Consider the following 27670-nt stretch of genomic DNA (forward strand, 5'->3'; position numbering starts at 1 on the left):
CTGGCCATAATTAATCCACGACATGAGAGACACCTTGCAATCATGTTTGTGGTTTGGCATTGCTCAAGAACGAACATTGGGCTACTACTGAACCCTCCTCACCATAAAAGCTTGTTGAAAGTCAGTGACGGGACCATTGTAATTTGAGACCAACCCAAACCGCCAGCCTCCCTCCCTCCCAAATTTCAATGAAAAGGAAAAATAAAATAAAATAGAATAAAAAGGGGACCATGGGCAGTAATAGTCATCGAGTTTAATTGACCCTTGGGCTTATCATCCATGACCCATTGGTCCAACACTGAAAATTGCGATCAATGATGCATCACCTAACAAAGGGAAATCCAGTGGTTATATTGTGAAGTTCTCGTATGAAAATTGCTATCAAAGATACATCACCTAACGAAGGCAAATCCAGTGGTTATATTGTGAAGTTCTCGTATGATCAATAGTTGAAATTGAAAAGTGACAACACCAGAAACGATTGTCAGAAGATCTTGAAGCGTTTCATCAACGCATGAGAATGGCGTGGAACTGTAGATGCCAGCCTTGCCTCTCCATTCTCTGCCCTACTAATTCAGATCAGAGTGGGTTACGAAGGAGATAAATAGCTGCGAATTTAGGCGTTTAGCAGAACATGGCTGACCTCATTGCACATCTCTTTAATTTTGTAGGGGCCCAAATAAGCCCCAACTAGTTGCAAATCGAATGGGCCCAACTGACAGTGACTACCGGAAGGACCAGTGGCTCATTATGCAATCCCAAAAAACTTTTCTGAACTTTCCCAAGTCCAATAGCACCCACAGACCACAGCCAACCCTGTAATGCAAAGATCATGTTAGTGGAAAAAACTGGGTGGGTTATTTCAGTGGAGGGGAGTGAAGTGTGGAGAAGAAGTAATTCTTTGATGTCTGATACAGAAATATTTTCTTGTCACATTCCCTTTGTCTCAACTCCTTTGGCATTTTCCCATTCATTCTTACTCAAAGTGAAGACATTTTGTATCAGGGTTTCCCTAGTCTATTAAATTTTGACGAGTCACAATTGTCACGTGGGGATACATCCGTAAGCCCATTGAATATGGACTCTCCATGATTAGCTGGATCCTCCAAGCGCATCCGACGAGACATTCCCCACTGCAAACAAACAATCTCTGTTGTGACCGTAACGCGTGGGCCTCTACCTCTCGCTATTGAAGGGGTTGTTTGCTTGTTTTGGTGGTAAAATTAACATGTACATTCATCATCATATAATATATATTTTTTATATTTGAAATTATTATAATTAAATTTTAATAATTAAAATTAAGAATTTAATATTAATTCTTTAAGGTAAAAATTAGCAATTGTCTTTTTTTATATTTTAGAAAAAAAATATGTACAAAATTGTAACATACACGTAATCAATTGAATAAAAAAATTTATAGACATAATCCAAAACTAAATTATATTTGATTCATGATATCATCTGGTGCAATCATGTGAGGCAAGTGATGATAGAAAACAATTAAGTGCTATATTAGGGGTTTTTAAATGTCAAAGCTCAGAGAATAAGAGTTTGACAGGGAATGATAAAACAAGAAGGAAGTGGCAGCATATGATGCTGCTAAAGACAGATCAAAATAACTGACATGGAAAAGTTTCCGCGCATTATAATAATAATAATAGTAAGAAGAAGAAGAAGAAGAAGAAGAAGAAGAAGGGACTGGCGAGGTCGCTGGAGTTAGATATGCCACAGTTCGGATTAGGAAAGCGTGAACTGGTACACAAGAAGCAATGATGCCATCACGTACGAAGAACTCAGTATCTCAAATGCCCAAGGGCCCAAAGCATTTGTTCCGCCCTTGCGGTTACTACTTACTATAGTGTTTTCCACTTTTTAGCCTTTGATTTAGATTTTTCTTTTCTTTTGGTTGAATTTTGACGATGGACAGTCAGCCTTTTTTTTTCTTTAATAATATTTGATAGACTTTTCATAATCAAGACAAAAGCAAGAGAAAATTCAAAATAGTATGCACTATACTGAATCGAAGGCCATCAAATTCAGAAAGATATAATGCAAGTGGAAATTGGAAACTCTAGCCCTCGAGACTGCCTTTTCACGGATTGTTAAGCCGCCATAATTACTTTAGTTATTTTCAGGCCACTCATCATTCCCTGCCAGTATATCCTTTCTCCAATCAAATTAAAGATACTCTCTTGACAGGGAAATTCATAAAAAGCTAAAGTAGAATAAAAATACAAGAAAATACATATGAATTATGGCTTTGCCAAGCTTTTTCTACCACTTCTGGTAGATTGGAAGTACTACAGTGTATAGACCCTCCTCTTTCACAGTAACTATTCGGTATTCACTGTTGATGAGCAGAAAATTTCTTTTGGGATCATGATTTTTGATGTACTGCACATGAAACTAAAAAGAGCTGTGAGAATACTCCATCATGGAATCATTATCTCCAAGCTCAAAAGTTTGCAAGGAAGAGTGTGAAAGAGGGATATCTGCAGCAGAATAGAGACAGCAGGCATGGAAAAGAGCACAAAAAGCTGCTTTTTTTTTGTTTTTCCTTCGTGTTATTTTCCTAGGAACTTTTACAAAATATAAGCATCTATATGACAAAGAAAATCCCACTTGCCATTATCATCCAATACAAGGAGTTAACAACAACTTTGCTTAATTTGTTAATTTTTTTTTCATCCCATAGATTTTCCTCCTTTCTATCCTAGAGTAATACAGTACATACAAAAATTGAAAGGAGAACCCTAGCTAGTTGCAGACTTACATAATTTGCTGATCAGAAAATCTAAAAAAAAAAAAAAGGCAACAAATAAAAGGAAAGAGAGACCTTTGTCCTCTTTCACTAATTAACGAGCAATAATTTCAGTTTACAAAGATGAATTGAGCTCCAATTGTTCAGCCTCCCATCTCGCCTTAGCAACAACTCCACCATGCATTGGCACGTATTCCTATTCCAACCAAACACTATCGTAAGTTTTCGGAGCATATATATATATATATATACAATAATTCAACAAATAATTTGAATAATTGACCTGTGATTTATGCTACTGTGAAACGTTGAAAACCCACCTCAAGCTTTTGGACAAGTTCTCTTGCAGTTGGAGCGGAGACAACGATATTACGTTGGGATGGTTTAATGAAGCCATCATCCACGGCTTTGTCTAAGAAGGTGAGCAGATAATTGTAGTAGCCATCCACATTAATCAAGCCAACCTTTTGTCATGATATGAAACAGAAAGAGTTAAAAAGTTGGTATAAATCTAGAAACCAGTTTCAAGCCAATAGATTTGTGATGAGACATGAAATGGCTTTACAGGCTTGTCGTGGATTCCAAGCTGGGCCCAGGCTATGACTTCTAATAACTCTTCAAGAGTTCCATATCCACCTGATTAATTCAGAACAAACAATAAATTATTTAGGCATGGCATAATAATTTATTAGATTATTGAGTTTAAAAGAGAGATTGAGACTTGAGAGAGACCCGGTAAGGCGATAAAACAGTCAGAATGGCGGGCCATTTCAGCTTTCCTTTGGTGCATGTCCGCAACAGGTTTGACCTCTCCTACTGTTTCCCCAGTTATCTGGTTAACGAAAAAGGAAGCATATTAATTCATCATGGTTTAATGACGTACCCGATAAGGGTCTTTAGATTATGAAAGAAGAAAACCAAATAGAAAAATTGTATAGACCTCTTTGCTCATCAGAGTTTTGGGGATAATTCTGTGGATAATTAAAGAAAGAAAATCAACAAACAATATACAGGCATATCTATAACAAGAAACGAATTCAGTAACTGAAAAAGAATTAAATCATATTCAACCAGGAACACATTTACGCGGATATGGGGCATATGTATCCATACCCTATAACATGTCCTCCACCTCGGTGGACCTCCTGAGAAACCAAACCCATTAGCCCGACACTTCCTCCTCCATAAACAAGATCCAACCTCCTGGAGACCTTGAGCCAAGAAAAGGGAGTAGCTTAGTTAAAAGTTGTTAGCAAGCTTGTTGATGGTGTTTTGAGAGATGGTTGACCTGAGTGAGTAAGTAATTATAATAAAGCTGATCAAAAAGAAAAAGAAGCATTGAAGAAGAGAATATATACCAGTTCTTTGCCCAGCTCAAGGGCAGCATCACGATAGCTGTTTCGCTTGCCGGAGCTGCTTCCACAAAAGACACAAACCCTTTTGAACTTGCTGGAAGTCACTGCTTTATTCTCCTCCATATCTCTGTTTTCTCTTCTTTTGGTGTGTAATATTCTACCGCTCTTTCTATTTGACTGATTTAACCTAAAGCTAAAAGCTAATGGGTATTTCCATAGATTCCTGAGGCAAAGGAGGACTGAATACCAAAAGAGGAACATGGAACTACACCATTTATAGGATGCCCAAAATTGTACTACTGATCATTTTATTACGAGTGGAATCCCGTTGTGCCACGCGGGTCTCAAAACCCCGAAAATTTTGCTTTACCAAATTCGCCGACAGGTTTCCTTATGCTCCCATCCACTGGTTTCACTCCGTGTTTGATAACATTAGGGGTGTAAAGGTGTTGATCTTGACGTAGCTTTATTATATTTGTGAAATGTTAGTTTATTTTAGGAGTGTTTGGGATCAACATGAGTTTGGTTACAAATTTTGTAATTAATTCCTTTAGATTTTAAAATATTCAAAATTAATTTGGAATCGACTTATTAAATTTAAATGAGATAGTTTGTAAATATTAAATGAACGGATTTATGAATATATAAATGAATTGATAAATAATTAAAAATATATTCATAAACAATTATAAATTTGTAACATATATATACTACCAAAAATAAATAATATGCTTCAATAATTCTACCTCCAGCACGCAAAGTTGAAGCCACTATAATAATAATAATAATAATAAGAATATACAAGATTTTACAAGTAATTTCCCTTCCACGACTCTAAGGCACTGTCGTTATTTTGTCCTTAACTATATAATAAATCCATGTGAAGAAAATACTATAAGCCAGCAGATATCAACTACTATATGTCTTTTATTTAGTCATAGTACGGGCTACATATTTTGTTCCCTTAGTCAGCCTTAATTAATTTTGAGCAGGAATGTGAGAATAACTTCAGATAATTAATTAGTTCATGAGCATCGAATTATTATTAAAAATAAAATAAAATAACTTCATATAAAATCTATCTCGGAAAACAACTTAAATTAAACAAACATTTTTTACTTGATGAATAGAGAAGCAAAATGAACGCTTGGTTCTGCTAGCCAACTGGTATTAAACATATCGGTTTTAAACTGGGAAATGATACGTGGCCGCCGTCAGGGAAGTTGGTTGGCAAATTGAAGGCCCATTTTATATATATATATATATATATAACTTATTTAAAAAATATTTGATAAAAATTTTAATAAGAAATTTAAATTAGTAAATTTTAATATAAAATAGATAATATTAAAACATTATTAAAATATTTTAATAATATTTTATATTTTTGTTAAAAATATTTATCTAAAAAATATATTAAAATTTGACTTTTCCGACACTCTTGATCCTTTCTTTCAGCGTCGACTGTTACCGTACTATTACCAAATAATAATGCCACACGTGGAAAAGATAAGATACAACCGACAAATTTAGGCTTACCTTCTTTTTTTTAATTAAAAAAAAAAGTTAGGAGGTGGAGCTGACAATGCCTGGTTTGAAAATTTGGGCTGGTAAAAATACGTTTGACTAAGATTTCAGGCTTTCAACAAAACGAATTTGCGTCCTTTTCGGGATTTAAAAATAATTAACTCATTCATTATTGTCACCAAATATGAACAAGAATCCAAAAAATTCCAAAGTGTCGAACCAGTATTAATCCACACGGAAGAATTTTTATTCGACACAGTAGCATAGTTGCCATTTTCTTCAACGAAAATAAGTTTCTTCAGTTGAAAATTAATGTAGGTGATGAAGAAATTAAATAGACAACGATGTGTTGGAAAGTCTTATCCTTAACATGATTTTCAACTTTCTCGGCCAATCAGTTAATCGTAGGGAAACACTCGTCTTGGACCTACATTCCAGTTTCTTCCACAGCTTCAAGGTCACCAGGGCTCCACCCTAACAACCAACACATTGAGATTTCAGGAATTTTAATTCCTATATATTTCCATGGTTAACCAACTCTCAAAACACAAAAGGACAGAGAGATACCAATAATTATATATTCTTCTCCCCCGCTTTTAGTTTTCAGAATTAAACTACGAATTCTGTCCATATGTGTACAATTTGTCAACAAATTTCTTTTCTTATATTCTTATTCTTATCAAATAAGTCACATATTACGTATGTATATCTTCAATATTTCATCACGTCAAGTTGTTGTAAACAAGCTACTAATTAACTAGTTTTTTGGTTAATTAACTCTAACAGACACCGCTCATCAAGCTAAATCACAAGATCACTTGAAATAGGCATCAGGATTTAAATTAGGATAACAATATCAAATATTACATATTCGACGGGGCTACGCTCTAAAATAGAAAGGCGATTAATCGACAAAATATTTGCAAAAAATAAAGAAAAACCACCTCCAAAGTTACAATAACTTTTGTCACTTAAATCTTAATCATGTAAACACCTCTTTATTCTTTTGCAATTGTCAGACCGCTGCCATTTTTGTCCATCCGTGCCAGAAATTGCGTATGAATTTCGATCCAATATGTCCTCTTCCGTGGTCACCTAGTTTTCATAATTTTTCTTCTCAATAACAGAAATGAGACTCGTTCATTGGACCTAGCTATGTTCTTTATTTTTTACATGTACGACTTTTCCAAGAATTTCTTGACAGGAAAATGACCTTTTCTTCAACCTTTTTGATTCCCGTCCGGTTGCATTACATGTACAACCTAATAAAGTAGTAGGTTTTTTTTTTCACCAAAATAATTCAAGTAGAATTTTTTTAAAACGTTTTCCGTGGGGCTCTCGTTGCCTTTCTCACTCTGGTCTTCCTCAAAGGTGGTGGTCGCTGACCTTGGAGAGAAAAGTTGTTGGATTAAGATTTTTGGTCGGTAATATAGAATTAATGGCCCAAAATAAGTGACAAGTCATGGGCAAAGGTGGATAAAGCAAGGCTGGCTTGATTACCGCAGCGCAGGCAACGGTCTAGTGTTGGCGCCCATCCTTAAGTCTTAACATTCTAATTTAGACCACTTAAAATTTTTTCTAACTTGATTTTTTATTTTGTATTTATAATTCTTGTGAGTTAAAAAGTAGCTTCGACTTGGACTTCTCGGAGGAGGCTTTCGATCAGTTCTGACAGGAAATTTAAAATTTTCAACTAAAACATTGTCAAGAATAGGTTGAACTTTGCAAATAAGTTAACAACAATATCGATCCCACTTTGTTGTCTCGGTCCAGTGCGATGAGAAAAGAAAACAGTAAAAAGTTGCATTCCTACCTTTTTCTTTACGTTGAAATAACACACACATAGACACACCAAAAAAAAAAAAAAAATCCGAATGACATAAATCTTCGGGGGATTTTAATGATATTTAACCTGATTATATTTATGCCTAAACCCCTGTAATTAAGATTATTTTTTTTGTTTATTCCTTGTTTTCTTGTGCAAATCGAGCATATATTATATTTCTCATACAGCTAATGAGATGAAAAAGTTTAACATCACTAAAACAAGAAAATACCATGAAAGAGCAAAGTTATCAGTCTGCAACATATCAAGTGGATATCCTTATGGTAGTTTGTATCTTAAAGCAAAACCAAAGTCGCGATCAATATATTAAGAAGGAATAGGATTTTTGCTTAATCCAGAAAATTTAGCGGAAGTGCATAGCTGATTCACTACTGAAAGCCACAATACTTACACTACTGATGGAACACTTTTGAAACCATAAATATAATTAAAAGCAGAGTTTTTTTAAATTGCCATCACTCGTTTTACACTGCTTTACACCAAACACATGAGTTAGCCAGTTATCTACAGCATTATATATGTTGAAATTTTGAACGGTTAAACTTGAATTATATATAATGCCTTCTCCTTCTCGTGTAAGGGCATATCATTAATTAAAGAGTCACTCGATCGATCCAAAATAAAAACGAGAAATAACAAAGTGGTATACAAGTATTAATATGTGGGTATATATTCTTTTTGTATGTCGTGTGTAAGTTAGAGCAGAAGGCTGCCGAAAATCCACAATACTAGAGATCGTTGAAGTGTCCATGAGTTGGTAGGCCACGCATACCCCCTTAAACCACCGTACATGTGGAAGGGATTTTTACAGCACTAACACTTTCCGATGGTTATCATGGGGCCTAGAGAAAAACCTAAAGCCCAATCAATTTTCCAGTTCGATTTAGACTAAAATTTCATAACCCAAGTTCCATTGGAAATTGGAATAATTACTTAAACAATTTATCTGTATATATATATATATATATATATATATGTTTCTATAGTTAATAATATCAATTTATATTATCTGTTATACGTTTTTAATAATTTTATTTATTTATAAAGTTTGAGCATAATGGGGGCTAATGGGCATGGTTTTATTCAGTGATTTTTTTTTAATAGGAAGATTCAATAATTTTAAACCTAAACCTAATCTAAATTGAACTCGATTTTCTGGAACTCAGAAACGCATATGTACATGGCAAAAAATATTTTCACGGAATAACTTGGAAGAAAATGCTTCTTGAATCTTTTTAAAAGACCACGATCCCTTTGCAAACTGACCTTGCTAATTCTGTATCTTGCAAACCAATCAAATATTGGCTTTCACTTACGTTGTAATGCTGCTTTTTATTGAACATCTACACGAATTCAAATTAGAATACTTAAATGTATCCTTCATAGTTTGGGTGGCACTTCCAGGCATACAATCTTTAACTCCCACAACTGTCAAATATAATATTTTAATTAATTAATTTATCAAGAATTCAGGATCACCTCCATTTTAAGGCTTCATTAGTCACCTAAATGGGCATTCTCATGTCACCCGTCAAGGAGAGGTGAAATCTCACGCTCAAAACTGGACTATGCAAGCCAACGTTTCACTTTGAACCGGACCAAGTCAAGTGTTGACTGCTGTCTGTAAGTTCATTTCTAGGTGAGGAATAACAGCAGATAGTGTTTGACCAACAATATTCATAATCGACAAATCATTGCCTAAGCAAATAACTTGCTTTATTTCGAGACTGAGATTCATCGCAGTTGAATGGCGATTTGGTAGAATAAAGCATAGTAATTTACTACACTAATAATAAGAATACTTCAACTGAGCCTGAAAATACCTTCAGCTGAATAAGGTGCACAAAAAACACATTCATTCAGTCAAAAAAAATCCATGCTTACAAAGAAAAAAGAAACCATAATGTTGAAATGGAGTCTCAGTTTTCATCTCATTATGCTGACAATCCCATTTCACAATCACTTTATTGAAACAGAAGACATCCAGAATAGCATCTGCACCAGCAACCCTTAATCAGATAATTTTCTTCAGACTGCAGCTTAACACTGTGCCAGTGATCACTGTAATGGAAAATAAGTCTTTTTCATGCCATATTGCATTCTTACAACATTAATACAACATGAATATAAATATTATCTAAGCAAAAGACTGAGAAGAGTACAGCAACAGACTATATGCAGATCTTAATTGGCAACAAACACATAAGAAGAGGGCAAAAGATATGACCATTAGCCAGCAAACTAAATGAATATTAGCATCCTCAGATCTCCTAACTGACAGAATAGGCAAACATAAAAATTAAGGAATAACTAGATATCTAATAATGCCTATGCAAGTCCTCAGTTTATCTCTTCTCTATTCTCGTTCATTTAATGATGATCTTTACACATATACATGCAAATGCCATCAATTACATGACCAGTATAACAGACCGTAATGGCTTCACATTATATAAACTTAGAGCACAAAATAAATTCCCATATCTTAACATGACAACCCATACGAGTTTCACAATAAATTCCCATTACAGAAAAAGAAAATCAAGTTTTCTAGCATCAGGATTAAATCACAGCCCTTTTACTTGTGTTCAATTAACCTCTCTTAAATGCATAATTATATAAAAAGGAAACTAAACAAACCGTGTTAAGCAATCACTTAAAAAAAAAACACTACCTAATGCTTATCTCCATGGCCGTGAGAATGGTCATCATGGCCCTCCCAAGGGTGTCGCCAACCCTAAGAGACATAACAAAAGTCAGCTTGAGATCAAAAGCAAGTTACCGCAAATAAGGGCAGATTATGAAGAAAGTTGAAAAGAAGTACTTCTTACCAATACTACAGGACCATCTTGCTTAGCCCTGTACAAGACCCAAAACCTAAAAAACCAGATTTTGAGACACTTCAGAAAATCCACCAGCATTGCAGTATCTCTATATTAATATTTGCAAGAAATTTATCTAAATATTATCTATCAATCAGAAGGATGATATAGAAATGATACGTTCCAAGTAAAATCACAACTGACAACATACATGATCCTTAATGAAAACTTTTCCAGCCTAAACAGGCAAACAAGTTAAACCTAAGACACAAAACCCTCTGAGAATCAAATTAATTTCATCCAAAATTCACGCCTTTACTGTACAGTTTTTTCAGCTAAAGTAATTTCATCCAAAATTCAAGGCATACCCGTAACTTCTTCGGTTATGAAACTTGAAATTACACCCAATTCCAAAATGGCTTAGCTCAACATAATCATTCAATAAACTAAATCTAATAAAGCAAAGCTAGCAGATCGGGATTACAATTAAGCGTGTTTTGATACAATTAGACAATTTAAAACGGCAGATTGATGCAAAAGATGACACATCAAGATTCAGATTATTGACGCATAGTAAAGGAAAAAAGAAAGATTACCACATGACAGCGCACAAGCCCTTGCCGGTTACAACATGCCATCTCTTTGGGTGATGCAAAGTTACACCTTTGTAAGTTGTGCTACCTCCATGACCTCCTCCCATCTCTCTTTCTTTGTGTGACCAAACCCTAAATCACCGAAATGGTCCAAATGCTCAAAGCTGAAAGTTCTGGCCCGAGTGGACTCAGTGGACTTGATCACTTGATTGCCGGTTGCTGCTTTGATTCCCAACCGTCGGATGCGTAATTGATCATCAACCACAACTGAAGGCCTGATTCTTATATGTGCTGGACCAGATAGATCCTGCAATGGTTTCCGATACTGGGCTTTGTGGCTTTATTTTCTTAAGTTCGACTAAACAAAATTATTGAAACCCAAGCCCAACAAAAATATAATTTATCCCGTCACTTGTTTTCTTCTAACGTTTTAACAAAAATCAAATTCAAAAACTTTTGTGCAATTCGTTTTTTGGAAAGCTGTTAGGCATGTCATAAACCATCAAGGCGTAACCGAAAAAAAGGTTAGAGACCTTCCTTTTCTTTACAGTATGTTTTGAATTGAGAGAAGAAAAAGGAAAAGAAAGTAAAATAAAAAAATATAAAAAAAAATAAAACTCCTATTCTTTTGTTTGAATAAATTTTTAATTAAAAAAAAGTAAAAATCAAATAATTTTTGATTTTTTTTATAAATTTAATTTTTTAATACCCCAATTTAAAAGAAAGTTAAGAAAATAAAAGTTGAAAAATATTTTTTTATAAAAAAATTATTATGTCTATCTTTTTATTAATACTAAAAACTTAATAAAAAAACTTAAATAGGTCACAATTATCTTGTACTTTTTTTAAAGTCATCTTTTTTAAGTTTCACATATCTCTTTTAATATAAAAATTTTTTATAATTTTTTGGTGATTTAATTTTAATGAATGATTGAATATGAATAGATATATTTTTTAGATTTATGAGATGATAAATTAGCTCAAAATCTATCAATGTATGTTTGTAAAATATTTTCTTGTTTCACTTTATTAAAAGCTATTGATATAGCAACAATTATAATATCAAACAAAATAATAAACATATCATGATTTAAAAATATTCTATAATCACAGGTAATGAAAAATTATACTTAAAAAAATTTATTATAATGAATCATTTTATTTATTTTTTATTTTTTATCAAAACAATGATTGTTAAAAATTTTTTTTATTAATTTTAATTATCCAAACAAAAGTTATATTTATCATTTTATTTCATTTTATTTTTTTTATTAATATTTATTCAAACATAACGTTAAATAAATTTATAGATTAAAAAAATCTAAGTTTTTCTTACAAAATAGCAATCAATAAGTCAATAAATATTGTAAATATTTAATTTATGCACGTGATAAAGGTATATTATTATTCTTTTTTCTTTGAGTTGATAAATGGAAAAAGTTTTATGGGCAATAAGATGAAAATTCAAATTTATTAATCTAACAATCGCTTTTAAATTTCAATTCAATGCAGCAACCTAGCTTCAAAGTTCGAATTAGTCCCCTTGTTAGGCATTTTTGAACTTTTCTTCTGGTAGGGAGGGAGGAAGTGGGAGAGGTGGTTCAGCCTTTTAGGGTGTTGGCTAGTGGGCATTTGCTAGCGATTCGGCCGGTTTGCACAGATAGTAGTTACAAATTGATTGGATTTCTATTATTGGTAGGGAGTTATCCTTACAAACGCGAAAAATGGTATTTTAAATTATCGTATGGAACTTGTTTGTAGTTATATTTAAGTTTGAAAATGCAAGCAATATCAGGCTGTCAATTTTGAAATTCAATTTTAGTACCAATCTTCTCTCTATTATATAAATAGAATAATTTTTTTTTTTATGTCTTATTTGTTTATTCATCCGTTCACTTCCCAAAGTCTAACAACATGCACCTTATCAAAACATGAAGCAAGAAGTGTTCAGGTTACCAGTGCAGAAAAAGGTGCTGATTGTAATTTGAATCATTTGAATTTGATTTAAAAAAATATGGACAGGTTAATTCTAAATTTAATCTTTAATGTTAACAACATCTTGAACATAAAAAAATTTAGTTACAAGCGATGTGAGGTTTGAGCTGTACAAGGACATTTTGAGCATGAACTGGGACGTAGGTTGATGTCTTTAATCTTTGTGCTCACTCCTTACCAACTGTGTCGCGGACTTGGGATTTTTATTTTGTACTTTGGCCACATCCTCTTATTCTCAGTAGTAACTATAACTCTAATTCCTTCCTTAAACTCAAATGCTAACTGCCTCAGCCAAGCAAAAATTAATACTAAAATTATCAATAAATAATTACTTCAATTAATTGAAATTTGTTGTTTTTTAATGAAAAATTTTAAAATTTAAATTCTGTTAATAATTATTTATTGAGATTATTTTAAATATATAATTTATAATTATTTATTTTAAATTATTATTATATATAACATATTTTTTATTCTAAAGATGGATAACTTATTTAACCCGCATTTTTCTTAAAAAAAAAAAAAAAAAAAAAACACTAGTGCTAAAATTAACCGGTCAGAAAAAGTCGGAGTGGAGGATCATGACCACGTACAGTGCGATGTGACAAAAGCAGATAAATTCACACGTGCCCCAACAGTCAAACACGTTCCTAAATTATTCATTTGATCGTGCGGTCAAAACTTCGACTTCCCAAAATCTGTCCAATCAAACGATCTTAACCTTGCCACAAAAGGCTTCCGACCATGAACTGTTTCTTGGCGACATCCTCAGTCAAAAGTGAAACTAGCTCCACTCGCGGGCCTACAGTTCCCCTTCTTACAATATAAAAGGATTTTTTAGCCTTAAGCCACTGGCCGCCTTGCGAGTTGTGAACTTAAGCCTTAAAATTCCGCCAGAAAAATAAACCGATCTAAACAGTGTTGGAGCAGTCCAAAACCATGGCGCAAAATATCAACTTGACAATCGATCCAAGGAGTGGGTTTTGCAGATCCAATTCAACCTTCTACAGCAAACGCAACCCCATTCCTCTCCCCAGGAACGATTCCCTCGACGTTACCACTTTCATCTCGGCTCGGGCCCACCACGGTAAATTTGCCTTCATCGACGCCGGTACCGGCCGCCGTCTAACCTTCTCGGAACTATGGCGAGCTGTTGATTGCGTCGCCACGTGTCTTTCCGACATGGGAATCCGGAAAGGCCACGTTGTCCTGCTCCTTTCACCAAACTCCATCTTCTTCCCCATTGTTTGCCTCTCTGTTATGTCCCTCGGCGCTATCATAACCACCACTAACCCCCTCAACATGGCTGCTGAAATCGGAAAACAAATTGCAGATTCTAAGCCAGTTCTCGCCTTTACTATTCCTCAACTCCTTCCTAAACTAGCCGGGTCCACCATTCCTATCGTGCTTCTAGATGATAGTGTGAACGGTAACGTTGGGGAGGCAAAGATTGTAACAACTTTAAATCAGATGATGAAGACGGAACCGAGTGGGAGTCGAGTCAGGGACCGAGTCAATCAGGATGACACGGCGACTCTGCTTTATTCATCTGGTACAACAGGTGCCAGCAAGGGAGTGGTTTCGTCTCATAGAAACCTGATTGCGATGGTACAAACGGTGCTAGGCAGATTCAGTCTAGAAGGAGAGCAAAGGTTTATCTGTACGGTTCCCATGTTTCATATCTATGGCTTAGTCGCGTTTGCCACTGGGCTGCTGGCGTCAGGATCAACGGTCATAGTTTTATCAAAGTTCGAGATGCACGACATGCTATCAACGATCGAGAAGTACCGGGCCACCTACCTCCCTCTCGTGCCGCCGATACTCGTGGCAATGGTAAACGCCGCGGATCAGATACGGAAAAAGTATGATTTGAGTTCGTTGCATTCAGCGTTGTCAGGTGGGGCTCCGCTGAGTAAGGAAGTGATTGAGGGGTTTCTGGAAAAGTATCCGAATGTAAAAATTCTTCAGGGGTACGGTTTGACAGAGTCAACTGGGATTGGTGCGTCAACGGACTCTTTGGAGGAGAGTCGGAGGTATGGTACGGCGGGGATGTTGTCGCCGAGCATGGAGGCTAAGATTGTGGACCCGGATAGTGGTAAGGCTTTGATGGTGAATCAGACGGGTGAGCTTTGGCTTAGGGGTCCCTCCATTATGAAAGGTACTATACTAGTTGTCTTTTAATGGTACTAAAAAAGAAAAAAAGGAAAATGTCCTATTTGCTTATTCCATGTTCTGGCTTTTTGTGTTTGGACTTAGGATGTTGGTATATATATATATCTCTGGAATCTGACCAGTAAGAATTAGAATAATGGATAAGAAGTCTTTGTGCATTTGTTTTTATATCCTGGCATGTTGAACGCGTTCTTTTCTTTATTATTAGATTAAACTATTTTTTAGGGTTGGCGATTGATTAATGGTGACAGTATTTTAAGAAATCTGGCTTAGAAATGCCAGCTCTAAGGAAGTTGTTTTGATTCTGCCTCCACCTCAAATTACATGGTACTAGTATTTTATTCCTTAACAAAGTATTCTTCTTTTAGGGATCCAAAATTTGTCCAGCCATTTTAAGAGAGGCGAACTCTCTGTCTGTTTGATTTGATTCATTTCCTAATGCAGCTATTCAAGTTAATATAAGATTGTAAGATTAAAGAGTTTTCTTGTTATTGCTGTAGATACTGGCATTAAGTGTCATACATGTCACATAGAGCAAATTTTGGCTGAGGGAGGGGTTATGCAGATGGCTGTTTTCTAGTATCCCTGCTATTACTGAATTAAATAAGTGTGACAGTAATATTATTGGCTGTACGGTCTATTTCTCTCTTGAGAGCCTATGCCTAAAACTTTGCAGAATTAATTGGCTATTAAAGTGATTGACAATGACACTTAGAGCATGAAGTAGAGCTTCTTAATTATGACATTTCCCTATGTTCCAATTTTTGGTATTCGTTGAATATGTTTCGTTTTCCTTGATGCTTAATTAATGACCTGCTATTTGTAGGCTATTTCAGTAATCCAGAAGCAACAATATCAACTCTTGATTCAGAGGGATGGCTGAAGACTGGAGATTTATGCTATATTGATGATGATGGCTTCATTTTTGTAGTTGACAGATTGAAGGAGCTGATCAAGTACAAGGGATATCAGGTGAATGAAACCCTGCCACCTTCCCCAAAGTGGCCTTACTTTGTATTTAACTATGTAAAATTGAGGATTAAACTATCAAGTAAAAACAATGCATGGTTTTTAAACATTTATTTATAAAATTAATTCATAAACATACTCTCATAGTTTGGCGGTGATTTGGCAGGTTCCTCCTGCAGAACTTGAGGCATTGCTCCTTTCCCACCCTGAAATTTTAGATGCTGCTGTTATTCCGTAAGTTTTCCCTTTCATTGATATGTATGGCTTGAAATTTTGGTTCTTGTGCTGAGATTTCTTGCCTATTCTCTTACTTTCTTGATTGGAGCAATATATATCTAAACAATGTTGACGGAGGCAAAAGAAAATTATGTGTATTTAATCTTGTCTTTTTTCTTCCAAAGGTAGGTGCATAATTTTACGCTTCTATACTTGTGTCTCAGGTTTCCTGATAAGGAGGTTGGGCAGTTTCCGATGGCATATGTGGTAAGAAAACCCGGAAGCAATTTATCAGAGACAGCAGTCATGGATTTTGTGGCTAGACAGGTATGTATAAAGTATTAACCAGAGAATGCGATTGAGTTAAACTCTCCAGAATTTGTTATTAGATGCTTTCATTGACAAAATTTTCAGCTGCTACATGACTTTAAGCTGCTAAATGCACAGGTCGCCCCATACAAAAGAATCCGGAAAGTAGCATTTGTAGCTTCAATTCCCAAGAATCCATCTGGCAAGATTCTTAGGAAGGATCTAATAAAGCTCGCAACCTCGAAACTCTGAACGGTTTTGGTTTAGGCTTGCCTCTGAACATAGTCAAAGAACAGTAGTATTATGGTTCTGTAAGCATTGTATTCAAATTCATAGCCAGTTTGGCATTTCTTCGCTTTGGTTATCAGAATTACTTTTAAGAAAATAAGAGCTATGGTTTTAATATGTTAATTTGGAACCTAGCTAATGAAAGTTAGAAATAAGGACAACAGATTTGGTACAAATTTTTGTGGTTCACGAGTGCAACAATTTTCACTTAAATAATACGCACGATAGGTAGGTGGGGCACTTAAATATAACTGCATTAATATATAATAAAATTTTTGTGTAAATGGTTTGTTTATTCATCCAAAAGAATCAAAACAAGTCCGCAACAAGAAACAAGAGTATTGAGAGTTTACAGCAAATGAATCAACAAATGACAATTAAACTAACTGATGAGTACCCATGAACGACGAAGGCCGGGATTTGCAGAAACAGATTTTAGCAAGGACGAGTTGGCAATTTTCAGTGGAACATCTTTGATAAAAGCAACACTAGCAGCAGCAGCTCCATGATGAGAGCTCCCATATTTGCTATGATTTCGCTCTCTCCAGATAAAGTAAATGCAGGCTGTCCAAGCAAGCATGAGAATAATTATAGCCAGGGACTTGCCTTTCAGATTATTGCTGGCCAATTAAAGCTAAAATTGCCAGTCCCCCACAGTTCTAACAATGCCTGAGACTTGAAGAATATTCCCCCAAGCCTGTTGAGAAAAGGGGCACGAGAAAAATAAGTGATCTCGGGTCTCAGGAGCAAGACCACAGAACCAGCAATCTGTGGCAACAGAAGTAGAGTTAGCGATGTAGATATGCGCTGAAAAGTAGGCAGTCTATCCAGCATCCAGTAATTTTATGCTTTTGTCGTCCTTGATATAAACCCAAAGCACTACGTAATGGTAGGAACTAGTTGAAATTATCATCCTTCTAATTACTGCAATGCAGTAATTGGTAGTATTAAATCGCTACAGCTGTCCATGGATAAGCCGTCCTGTCTGTCTAGCTAAGTTTCATAACATAAAAATAAATGAGTAATATATATTATTTGATATATAATTTTTATATTTAAATAATTAAAGTTTTAGCCCTTCTATCCTAATTAATTAATTAAAATTTTTTTCAATATATAAAAGCGAAGTTTGGTTGTCCTATGGGGTGGGCTTACGTGGGTTGTTGAGTAAGCTCTGAAATTTTCTACTGACCTGATATGAGCCTGTCCGGGCCCAACAATAGGTTCCTCCGTTAATTACTACAACTATCAAATGAATAAAGATTCGGTATGATTCATGAATTGATACATATAATTATTCGATATTACACAGCAAAAATATCTGAAGAACGAAGCAACATACAGAAAAGAAAAAAAAAAAAAAAACCAAGTACTAACAAATAAATATTTATACCCAAAGAAGATACTGCTAAAAGCCTGGAAATTCAAACGTGACTAAACGGTCGAAATCTTTGCAGAATTTGAAGTAAGATTCTGGCAAAATCTTTTGGAGAAATATGGAAATTTGATATTGCAAAAAAAAAAAAAATTCAATGGATTGCTTAATTTAATCCCATCGACATCTATCAATGTGGTACGAAATGTCCCCACTCTATTTTTAATAATTATTCAACTACATTCTTAGAAGGATTCTTCCTTAGCAGAGAACGAATGTAGTCCATCAATTCTTCCCCACATGGAAACTTGCAATGGCCCATGATTTGCTGTATCAAACTCCTCCTCCGCCATCTCCGATAGCACCCTGAAGATAGGGTGATTCAAATTGCATAAGGGCACGTCGACGAACCTTTTTCCTTCCCTGATGTAGACAGCAAAATGGCCTTTCTTCCTCTTTCTCCGTCCTTCTATGATCTCACTAAGCCTCATGGAAGAACCCTTCATTTTTCCTAACGGCCTTTTTTTCCGTTTTTTCCGTTGTTTTTGGTAGCTAATTTTGGAAAGAGTTTTATAGATTGAACAATTCATAATGATGGGCTTCCATTCGGTCTTTAATCTAGCTCAGAATTTAGAAAGTTACATCTATCTACCCTTCAATATACTATATATATATATATATATATCCACATATGTATTACACTTTTAGTTTGAGTCAATTTCCCATCTGTATATGATTAATGATCAAAGTTAATAAACAGAACTATAGAATTTGAATAATGAAGAGAATTATTTCTCACTTTCATAAATTAGTGCTAGTCATGGAATATATATTAGAGTAGTGTCTATCTTCCAAAGTTTCTTTTTTTTTTTTTTATTTATTAAACTTAAGTAGTAATACTCATAAATATATTCCTCAATTAACTCCATCAGATAAACTAGTAATAATACTCATAAAATATTTTCGATGGCCCTTTTTGTCTGAATAATTAATGTCTTTTACTGATTTTATTATTACATGGATATACATTAGGAAATAAAAAATTGGGAAAACGATTGCCACTTTAAGTCATTTGTTGGTATTGTAAGAGGTATGAATGTAAATTATACATTAATACTTATAAGTTATTTGGATTCGATAAGAATAAAATTTAAATTTGACTCAATTATTATCGTATCAAATTTGAATTCGAATAGTTTAACTTATCGATTGAACTGAATTTGAATATTTTTATACTTTATTCAAGTAACTTGTAAGCCTAATCAAATTTTTATATTTTAATATATTTTAATTAATAAAATATATTGAATTCGAACTTGAGTTCGAGCACAAATAATCGAACTTTTATCAAATATAAAAATCAAGTTTATTTTTACATATTAATAAAGTCTAATTGATTGAGCTCGAATCATTCTATTTCTATCTTAAGTTGAGTTCGAGCTTAAAAAATAGAACATTATCGAGTTTGAGTCGAATTTTGAATCTGAAATTTTTAATTGAGTTCGAGCTTGAACTTAATACTGTATCACTCGAACTCGATCAATTATACTCCTAATAAGGAGTGATACAAAATGCTTGGTAAAAGGAAACATAGCACTTTTCTTTCACAAAATCAAGAAATTATGCATTGATTATTATATCACAGTTAAGTTAAAGAAAGATAATGTTCCCAATATTAAATCTCATAGTTTAAACCAATTTGGTAGTAACTTTTATGCTTTTCAATTAAAAAATAGTCCGTGGAAACAAATTTTCTTTAGATGAATTCAACAGAAAAAGTTAAAAGAATGCAAGGAGCAGCCAAAGGCTTTTTTATTGATTTGAAAATAAATTGTTGGTGTCGAGCTTAACTTGAGGTTATTTTTATGAATGCAAAAAAAAAAAAAAATGATTAGAGGTAAAGACAGAAAATGTTTTTTACATTTACATTTCGATGTGTAAATCAATAAAAAATAAATCGAAAAGAAAATAAGAAAAAAATAAAAAAATGGTTTTATAGTATCTGAATTTTTATATTTATAAGTAAATTGAGAAGGATTATAAAGAGACAATTAAGATAAGATCAAATTGAGATAACATTGATCATATCAAGTCAGGTAGATATAAATGACAAAAATATTTTTAATTATTTATTGAAAACTTTGAAAGAAAAAAAGACTACTATATAATTTTGACCATCAAATGTTTCATAACAGAAACCATCTAAGATAACTACATGAAAAGAGGTGAAAATTGCACATTTGATCATTGCAAGGTGTGAAAGTAAAGAAATTAAAAATTAGTTTTCACAAATAGATTGTAGAGGGACGTAGGTTAATTTTGATATATATATATATATATATATATATATATAAACAATGAACATATATAGATTGTAAATTACAAGGCTAGCTACCATGTCCATACCCTTAACCCTAACTCACGTTGTTCTTTTCTTCAAATCCTACCTTTAACGAAGATGATATTTTATGAGTAAAGATTGAAAAAATTACTCTTAATTATTATATGTGCCTTATCCTTTGATATTAAAAAAAAAAAAAAACAACAACAACAACCAATGATAAAAAAAAATCCATTATCGCCATCCACAACTTTAGAATCATTGATACAAAAAGGTATGAATCTACCATAATCCACTTCATCAAATTAAAGAGAAGTTAACAAAGTAGAGAAAATAAAACAGGAGATGCTTCACAAAGGAAGGAAAAAAAGAAAGCTACAAATCAACTTTCGCAAAGGAAATGGTACAGAAAATTTGTGGTTCTCTTTAATGCCACTAACCAATTAAGTGCAAAAATGATTTTCCTGAACTTCATGGAAAGTGCCCCCATTGTTTCTAGTTCTTATTTTTGTAGCTAGCCCCGGGGCCACGAACCACATGAACGACACGTATTACGATTTACCCTAACCATTCAATTATAATCTCTCCTTTGATTAATCTATTCATGTTATAGGAAACTGACGTCGCATGCTTATGTCATCAGAGACACCACCAGACAAGGCAGAGTAAAAAATTCTTCAATCAAAAGCCATTTGAACAGGAAAAAGAAAATGAGGAAGAAGACTCAAGGATCGAAAGTAGACTAATGGAGATATAAACTTTTAAAACTGCTTAAAAATTCTCGGCATCTCAACTTTATTCTCCTGTTGGTTTAAATGATTCTAATCAAACCCATGAATCAACATAATTCAAACACTGATTTCGTATGATTTTACGGTTAAAAGTAAAGTAGGATTTGAGTTGTAATTTGACCATAATAAAGACTGTAATGGTGGTAATCAGCACAAAGAAATTTCATTCAGGAAAAGAATATGAAATATTCCACTTCGCTTTCTTAAATTGTGATCAGAATTAGCTCTATAGATTGATGTAACTCAAGCAGAAAATTGAAATTATGATAGAACGAAGCAGATGTCATGTGGGTGACATGGGCATGGTGGATGTGGGATTAAGGTCCCAAAACAGACAGGAATAAGTGTCGTAACACTAAATGGTTTGGTTATCTTTTGACGAAAACAACAGCTGCAGCCAATTGGGGTCAGTCAAAGCTTCCACTTTATCAAAACTCTCCACTATTAACCCTAGTTGGGTTCCATATTTTAACCGACTCAGCATCCACAACCACAACCAACACCACGACAACTATACTTTAAAAGCATGTTGCACCAAAACAACAATTATTTCAGTGCAAATCAAAACAGAGATGAGAGCCTCTCCTTCAATGTTCACATATATATATATATTTATTTATTTATTTATAGGAACAAACCCTTCTGTGGAGAGAGCTCACCGAACCCCTCATCAAACTTTGTTTGATCACTTACCATCTTACAAATTAAGTATATAATCTTTGAAGAAGGGAGGAGAAAGGGAGAGAGAGCATAACACTATCTTTAGTGATGGGTGAGCTGGTGGAAATACACTCGAGCCCAGCCACAAGGAGGCCGGGGTTGGAAACATTGGTCATCGCAGGGCCTCCACTTCAACTTAATTGCCCATCAATGACTCCGTCACCACTGCTTGATTCGGTCCCCCAAACCCCCAAGAGCCCCTTTGTTACACGTTTGATGACTCCTGTAGCTAGCCCTATGAAAAAGGCAATTGTAAGCATGCAAGGTTACCTGGAAGAAGTTGGCCACTTCACCAAGCTTGACCCACAGGAAACTTGGCTTCCCATTACTGAGTCCCGAAATGGTAATGCATACTACTCAGCATTTCATACATTGAGTTCAGGAATAGGATTTCAAGCGCTTGTTCTTCCTCTAGCTTTTACCACTCTTGGTTGGTAAGTTGCCAAACTCTATTCTTCTTAAAACAAAATGGAGATAAAGCACTCAAACTGGCCAATTTAAATGAATTTCACTTGCGAGGATTCAAGTGAAAATTATTGACTAAACAACATAAGCAACTTAATTATTGCAGGGTCTGGGGAATTATATGTCTATCACTGGCTTTTATTTGGCAGTTATACACACTATGGTTACTGGTTCAGCTGCATGAATCAGAATCTGGGAAGCGTTACAGCCGATACCTCCGACTTTCCATGGCAGCTTTTGGTAAGAGCGCTAAGAATCGTGTAAAGGTTGAGGGATAAAGGCAGCTATAGAATTTAGGGGAATTTGACTCGATGAGAGCTTAACAACTTCATTTTTTTCAGAACCTCATTTCAATTCTATGACTTCGGTATGTAATAGATGGAGTCGTCAGGGTTAATCAAGATCAAAATAGTAGCACTTGCACATATAGTCCCCACTCTATAATATGTGACTTTTATTCTTTTCAAATCAAATTTATTATTTTATGTCTACTGTTTTGGAAAGATGAAAACATGTATATGTTAGGACAAATGATTTATTTCTATCCTATCGTATTTCTGTTTACTTTTGCTCGCTTCACATATCATTTCATGTTTCTGTTTACTTTTGCTCGCTTCACATAATTTAGAAAACTTTAAGAATTGAAACGTAACAGTGGAAAAGTCTAATAAGGAAGTAAATGGAAGTCTTTATCTTTTACTCTTCCTTCCCGCCGAACAAGTTTAGTCTAAATCTAATGAAATGTGTTGTTTGATCTGATTGAAGACTTTAGTACAAGTTAAAATCCCAACGTTAAACTCTAATCAAATCTTTTTCCACATGCGATGATTTGACAAATTAATTATCAAAGTGTCTTGCTTTTATACACAAGCATCGACCACTGCATGGGAATCAATATCCTTTCTTTTGAAAACTCAACTTTGATTCTTGGATTAATTATGAAAGCAACATGAATGTTTTCAGGAGAAAAACTTGGGAAACTGCTGGCTCTTTTCCCTATCATGTATCTATCAGGAGGTACCTGCGTGACCTTGATCATGATCGGAGGTGGGACCATGAAGATATTCTTCCAGATCGTGTGTGGGAACACATGCAGTTTAAAACCGCTCTCTGTTGTAGAGTGGTACGTGGTGTTCACTTGCTTAGCCATTATTCTGGCTCAACTTCCCAACTTGAACTCCATTGCTGGAGTCTCCCTAGTCGGGGCAATAACGGCAATCAGCTATTGCAGTTTGATATGGATTGTCTCTATTATTCATGGCACGCCAGAGGGCGTGTCCTATGACCCACCTGAGGCAAAATCGGAAATGGCCAGGCTTTTCAATATTTTTAACTCACTTGGGATAATCGCCTTTGCTTTTAGAGGCCACAATCTCGTGCTGGAAATTCAGGCAAGGCAATCAGATTTCAGATGAATTTATACTCTTCCTGTTCCTTGTTTGTAATCCGTATATATATGTTTTCTAATCTTTGATTGTTCTCTGTCTCGCTCGCAGGGGACAATACCTTCCAGCGGAAAGCACCCTTCCCGCCTACCAATGTGGAGAGGAGTGAAGTTCGCTTACTTGATTGTTGCAACCTGCTTGTTTCCCCTTGCAATCGGTGGCTATTGGGTTTATGGAAACTTGGTAAGATATATATATATATATATATATATTTATATATATATATATATATATATATTGCCCTCCTTCGCTATATAAATAAAGTTAGGCCACGCCCATAAACTCCTTGTTTCTAATACATATATTGGTATTATTCCCCAGATGGCTGAAAATGGAGAGATGCTAAGTGCTTTGTACAAATACCATAAACGCGACACATCAAAGTTGCTTCTAGGGCTAGCAAGCCTACTCGTAGTAATTAACAGCCTCACCTCATTCCAAATATATGCTATGCCCGTATTCGACAATTTGGAGTTTAGATATACAAGCAAGTGGAAAAGGCCATGTCCACAGTTGCTGCGCACAGGTATTAGAGTTTTCTTCGGAAGCTTGGCATTCTTTATTTCGGTGGCACTACCATTCTTGCCAAGCTTGGCAGGGTTGATTGGAGGGATCGCGTTACCGATCACCTTGGCATATCCCTGTCTTATGTGGGTGATAATCAAGAAACCTCAGAAATTTAGTCTGAATTGGTGCCTTAACTGCTTATTAGGAGTTTTAGGAATGGTCCTCAGTGTCTTGGTGACTACTGGAGCAATATGGGGCATAGTGACCAAGGGGATAAAAATTCACTTCTTTAAACCCCAATGAGCTAGCAATGGCTGCATGATCATAGATCTTGTAATCAAAGCTAACCTAGAAGCCTTGGATCTCCTAAACCAAATACCCACCCAGTGAAGGAAGCAACAATGTCAAACATGAGCAACTTCTTTGAATGATCTTATAATCCCTGTGCAACTGGCTTGAGTCTTGACTGATAAATATACATATCAAACTTCCTGTATTATATTAATATATATGAAATCACCTTATTAACATGCCTGTTTGCCATAACTTAGTAGCATAATTTTTATCTTCAGTTAATTTGTGAAAATCTATCGCGAAACAACCAAAGAAGCCAAAATTTGCAAGAATTTAACTCCTCTGTCAACAAGGAAAGTTTAAATCGTGTATAGTATTGATCTGTTGCAAATCAACTGTGTGGGTACATCATACAAGCAAAAATGTTTCAATCACTCACAGCTTCCATTTCTATCCTCTGATGTCTTTTAAACTACAACCAAATCCAAACAAATTACAAAATAAAGCAAATATTGCGCACTACATTCCCACCTGGATTAGAATTACAATATAGTTTCTCATAGCCTTGAAACTAACTGCTGCAAATTCAATTAGAACATCCCAACTTTCCATCTCAAATCATTAGACTTGCCATGGTTCACCGAGTTTTGAGGTGATTGTATCAAATCATCTACCTTCATCAGCTTGCTTCAGCCACAATCACATATTTCAATAGACCAGAGCAAGCGTGGGTCAAATGCAATGATCAATAAATTTCTAATTTACATGAAAAAGTTGGTGCCTTTTAAGCAAATTCAAGATTCATGTAGTTCTACATAGATAATGGAAGAAGCATCCTTCTTTTCTTTTTCCTAGCCAATCTCACTTGCTTTGTGATTTTCATGCAGAGAAGCAATACCATTGTGATGCATACCAGGATAAAGGCAAGTTGCATATGCCTCAAATATAAAGAAACAGCTGAAAAAACCAGGAATGCTAAAATAACGAGTTCCCATATAACAAAGACCACAACATCCACCCTGCACCCACAAAACAGTAAAGAAAGCACAGCTATTAGAATTGGATAGCACAATGAAGATTAAATGAATGGATCCAAATAAAACTACAGGTATTCTAGATGTTATTTTCGCTAATCTATTTTCCCCAACAAAAAGTTGGAATCTCCAGCCTTCTATAATTTGTTAATCTAAATCATAACCTTACAAACATGTCAAAACTTGTTGGAAGTAGGAGAAAGTACATACATATCAAAGCGACAAATATTTTCCATGCATAGGTAACACAAAAATCTCAAATGCACAAACGTTGCAAAGCACAGATCCAACACCAACATATTATTATTTTCAACTTCTGGCACCAAGACTTCTTGATCTCAACTTGCATCTGAATGATAAGGACTCCTAGTCTAAGCCCCACAATATGAGCACATCCGAACAATACTATAAAGCACCAATTCCCAGCAGATTGACAAGCATTCCTCAATTGCAGATACTTCATAAAAGCTATGGAAAAACTTTGAGATACACACGATATACAATCATAACCGCTGAGCGAATGGCAAGATCTAAGCACACAAGTATACTCCTACCATACAGTTAGTTTACACAACAACCACCCAATTCAGTCATTTGAAAATATAAAATATGGAAAACCGTATGAGTAAAAAAGCAAGATAATGGCAGTATAACAAGTATTTACAATAAGCTTAAATTGTTGGTACAGCATTAACCAAAAGTCATACTCATCTCCACCACAAACTCCCACAAATCAACTACATGAAACGACCACTGGAGGAAATTTTTAATTCTACCCCCACCCCCAAGCATCAGGCTTCTTTCAACAGCCAATTTCTACTTCAGATGAAAATTAATATGAATCAACAATTTCAACATTCTCTTTCCTTTTTAAGGTCTAATGCGCATCATAAGAACTCAATGGTAGTTTTTAAAAAATCCAGAGTAAGTTTCGCTCTCTTTGACCACCTAAAATTTCAATATATTTTCAAAACGATAATTTAATGACTACAAGAATCTTTCAAGCTTTTTTTTCCCCAATTCGTAATAAATGTATCAATAAAATCAAAAATGAAATCTATAAAGAAACGAAATTTTCAAAGGAAATAAAAAAAAAAAAATCATACCCGAGAAGCTACAGCTGATCCTTTTACCTAACTATCCTATAAAAGCCTAGATTCTCTAGGTAAACCGGCAACGCTTCGACCGAAGCTCAAATGAATAACATTTCATAACCAGCACGTTAAGAACGAAGATTTTATAGTCGAATCAAAACCAGGAAAAAAATCATAAATTTTCAAACTTAAATTCGAAAAAGGAAAATAATGAAAAAGCATAATTAAAAAGTAAATAATGGAATTGGGTTTACCTAGAAGACGTGAGATTAGACGTCGATGAGAAAAACGAAACGGAGGCCCAATCGTGCTTAGATCGAATCTGATACTCTCTCAACTGCTCTGCTAAATTCGATCGCGTTATCATGGCTTCCCTTCTCCTTTCCCTGCCTTTCGGCTTTATGCTTTGTTTCGCTTTGCAGCTAAAAAATGGTTAAAAATAGAGAAATTGCAGAGAAAGATACGAATTGGAGCTAGAAGAAAGGGAAGGGAAAGCATCAATGTTCGATTCAATTTTCTGTCTTTTTTTTTATTCGCCTTCTTTTTCCTCTCCTTTCCAGCAGAAAATGAAAATGCTAACGAATTTTCTTTTCGGTCACCTATAGTGATTCAAATTAAGAAAAAAAAAAACCTGAATGGGCTAGAATATTTGATATGGGCCAGACATTGCGAATGAAGGGGATTTTTTAAAGAAATTTGAAGCTTGCTTATCAATATTTCGTTTTATTTGATGTAACTGGAACATTTT

General features: G+C 34.6%; 5 protein-coding genes across 6 annotated transcripts; 2 read left to right on the forward strand and 3 right to left on the reverse strand.

Moving 5' to 3' along the window:
* Positions 1-2521: 2521 nt before the first annotated feature.
* LOC111314764 (cytokinin riboside 5'-monophosphate phosphoribohydrolase LOG1-like) lies at positions 2522-4540 on the reverse strand. Its single transcript, XM_022916381.2, has 7 exons — positions 4123-4540; positions 3878-3975; positions 3705-3735; positions 3497-3596; positions 3330-3400; positions 3085-3228; positions 2522-2960 (listed from the first exon to the last, which is right to left on the reverse strand). Exons 1-7 carry the CDS (start codon positions 4378-4380, stop codon positions 2880-2882), a joined length of 783 nt encoding a protein of 260 aa, XP_022772116.1. The 5' UTR covers positions 4381-4540; the 3' UTR covers positions 2522-2879.
* A 4760-nt stretch (positions 4541-9300) lies between these two features.
* LOC111314765 (NADH dehydrogenase [ubiquinone] 1 beta subcomplex subunit 2-like) lies at positions 9301-11216 on the reverse strand. Of its 2 annotated transcripts, none has more exons than XM_022916382.2 (4): positions 10911-11216; positions 10324-10369; positions 10167-10229; positions 9301-9553 (listed from the first exon to the last, which is right to left on the reverse strand). In XM_022916382.2, the coding sequence occupies exons 1-3, from the start codon at positions 11012-11014 to the stop codon at positions 10167-10169; spliced, it is 213 nt and encodes a 70-aa protein (XP_022772117.1). In that variant the 5' UTR covers positions 11015-11216; the 3' UTR covers positions 9301-9553. The 2 variants fall into 2 exon arrangements, with proteins under 2 accessions (XP_022772117.1, XP_022772118.1); XM_022916383.2 differs by having other exon boundaries at positions 9301-9487; positions 10911-11158.
* A 2539-nt stretch (positions 11217-13755) lies between these two features.
* Positions 13756-16979, forward strand: LOC111315258 (putative CoA ligase CCL5). The gene is made up of 5 exons (XM_022916853.2): positions 13756-15060; positions 15901-16046; positions 16210-16277; positions 16484-16586; positions 16707-16979. Exons 1-5 carry the CDS (start codon positions 13842-13844, stop codon positions 16818-16820), a joined length of 1650 nt encoding a protein of 549 aa, XP_022772588.2. The 5' UTR covers positions 13756-13841; the 3' UTR covers positions 16821-16979.
* A 5065-nt stretch (positions 16980-22044) lies between these two features.
* On the forward strand, positions 22045-25055 carry LOC111315259 (lysine histidine transporter-like 8). Its single transcript, XM_022916854.2, has 5 exons — positions 22045-22517; positions 22655-22788; positions 23512-23939; positions 24045-24176; positions 24315-25055. Exons 1-5 carry the CDS (start codon positions 22132-22134, stop codon positions 24801-24803), a joined length of 1569 nt encoding a protein of 522 aa, XP_022772589.2. The 5' UTR covers positions 22045-22131; the 3' UTR covers positions 24804-25055.
* An 86-nt stretch (positions 25056-25141) lies between these two features.
* LOC111315260 (uncharacterized) lies at positions 25142-27557 on the reverse strand. The gene is made up of 2 exons (XM_022916855.2): positions 27177-27557; positions 25142-25813 (listed from the first exon to the last, which is right to left on the reverse strand). Exons 1-2 carry the CDS (start codon positions 27287-27289, stop codon positions 25606-25608), a joined length of 321 nt encoding a protein of 106 aa, XP_022772590.1. The 5' UTR covers positions 27290-27557; the 3' UTR covers positions 25142-25605.
* Between the last annotated feature and the right edge of the window lie 113 nt (positions 27558-27670).

The sequence above is a fragment of the Durio zibethinus genome, chromosome 20, assembly GCF_047325235.1.
Source record: "Durio zibethinus cultivar Kanyao isolate XHJ-2024 chromosome 20, ASM4732523v1, whole genome shotgun sequence".
NCBI classification, from domain to species: domain Eukaryota; kingdom Viridiplantae; phylum Streptophyta; class Magnoliopsida; order Malvales; family Malvaceae; genus Durio; species Durio zibethinus.

What these genes read in the sequence shown, in the direction of transcription:
- LOC111314764 (XM_022916381.2), bottom strand. Translation starts at nt 4,380, where the DNA reads ATGTTCCTCTTTTGGTATTCAGTCCTCCTTTGCCTCAGGAATCTATGG. An exon ending in AAACTCTGATGAGCAAAGAG is followed by an intron (nt 3,597 to 3,704) that starts GTCTATACAATT and finishes TTCGTTAACCAG; the next exon opens with ATAACTGGGGAAACAGTAGG. An exon ending in AACTTGTCCAAAAGCTTGAG is followed by an intron (nt 2,961 to 3,084) that starts GTGGGTTTTCAA and finishes TGGTTGGAATAG; the next exon opens with GAATACGTGCCAATGCATGG.
- LOC111314765 (XM_022916382.2), bottom strand. Translation starts at nt 11,014, where the DNA reads ATGGGAGGAGGTCATGGAGGTAGCACAACTTACAAAGGTGTAACTTTG. An exon ending in GGCTTGTGCGCTGTCATGTG is followed by an intron (nt 10,370 to 10,910) that starts GTAATCTTTCTT and finishes CTGGTTTTTTAG; the next exon opens with GTTTTGGGTCTTGTACAGGG. An exon ending in AAGATGGTCCTGTAGTATTG is followed by an intron (nt 10,230 to 10,323) that starts GTAAGAAGTACT and finishes TATGTCTCTTAG; the next exon opens with GGTTGGCGACACCCTTGGGA.
- LOC111315258 (XM_022916853.2), top strand. Translation starts at nt 13,842, where the DNA reads ATGGCGCAAAATATCAACTTGACAATCGATCCAAGGAGTGGGTTTTGC. An exon ending in TCAAGTACAAGGGATATCAG is followed by an intron (nt 16,047 to 16,209) that starts GTGAATGAAACC and finishes GTGATTTGGCAG; the next exon opens with GTTCCTCCTGCAGAACTTGA. An exon ending in TTAGATGCTGCTGTTATTCC is followed by an intron (nt 16,278 to 16,483) that starts GTAAGTTTTCCC and finishes CTTGTGTCTCAG; the next exon opens with GTTTCCTGATAAGGAGGTTG.
- LOC111315259 (XM_022916854.2), top strand. Translation starts at nt 22,132, where the DNA reads ATGGGTGAGCTGGTGGAAATACACTCGAGCCCAGCCACAAGGAGGCCG. An exon ending in GCTTTTACCACTCTTGGTTG is followed by an intron (nt 22,518 to 22,654) that starts GTAAGTTGCCAA and finishes TAATTATTGCAG; the next exon opens with GGTCTGGGGAATTATATGTC. An exon ending in ATTGGGTTTATGGAAACTTG is followed by an intron (nt 24,177 to 24,314) that starts GTAAGATATATA and finishes ATTATTCCCCAG; the next exon opens with ATGGCTGAAAATGGAGAGAT.
- LOC111315260 (XM_022916855.2), bottom strand. Translation starts at nt 27,289, where the DNA reads ATGATAACGCGATCGAATTTAGCAGAGCAGTTGAGAGAGTATCAGATT. An exon ending in TCTAATCTCACGTCTTCTAG is followed by an intron (nt 25,814 to 27,176) that starts GTAAACCCAATT and finishes TTGTGGGTGCAG; the next exon opens with GGTGGATGTTGTGGTCTTTG.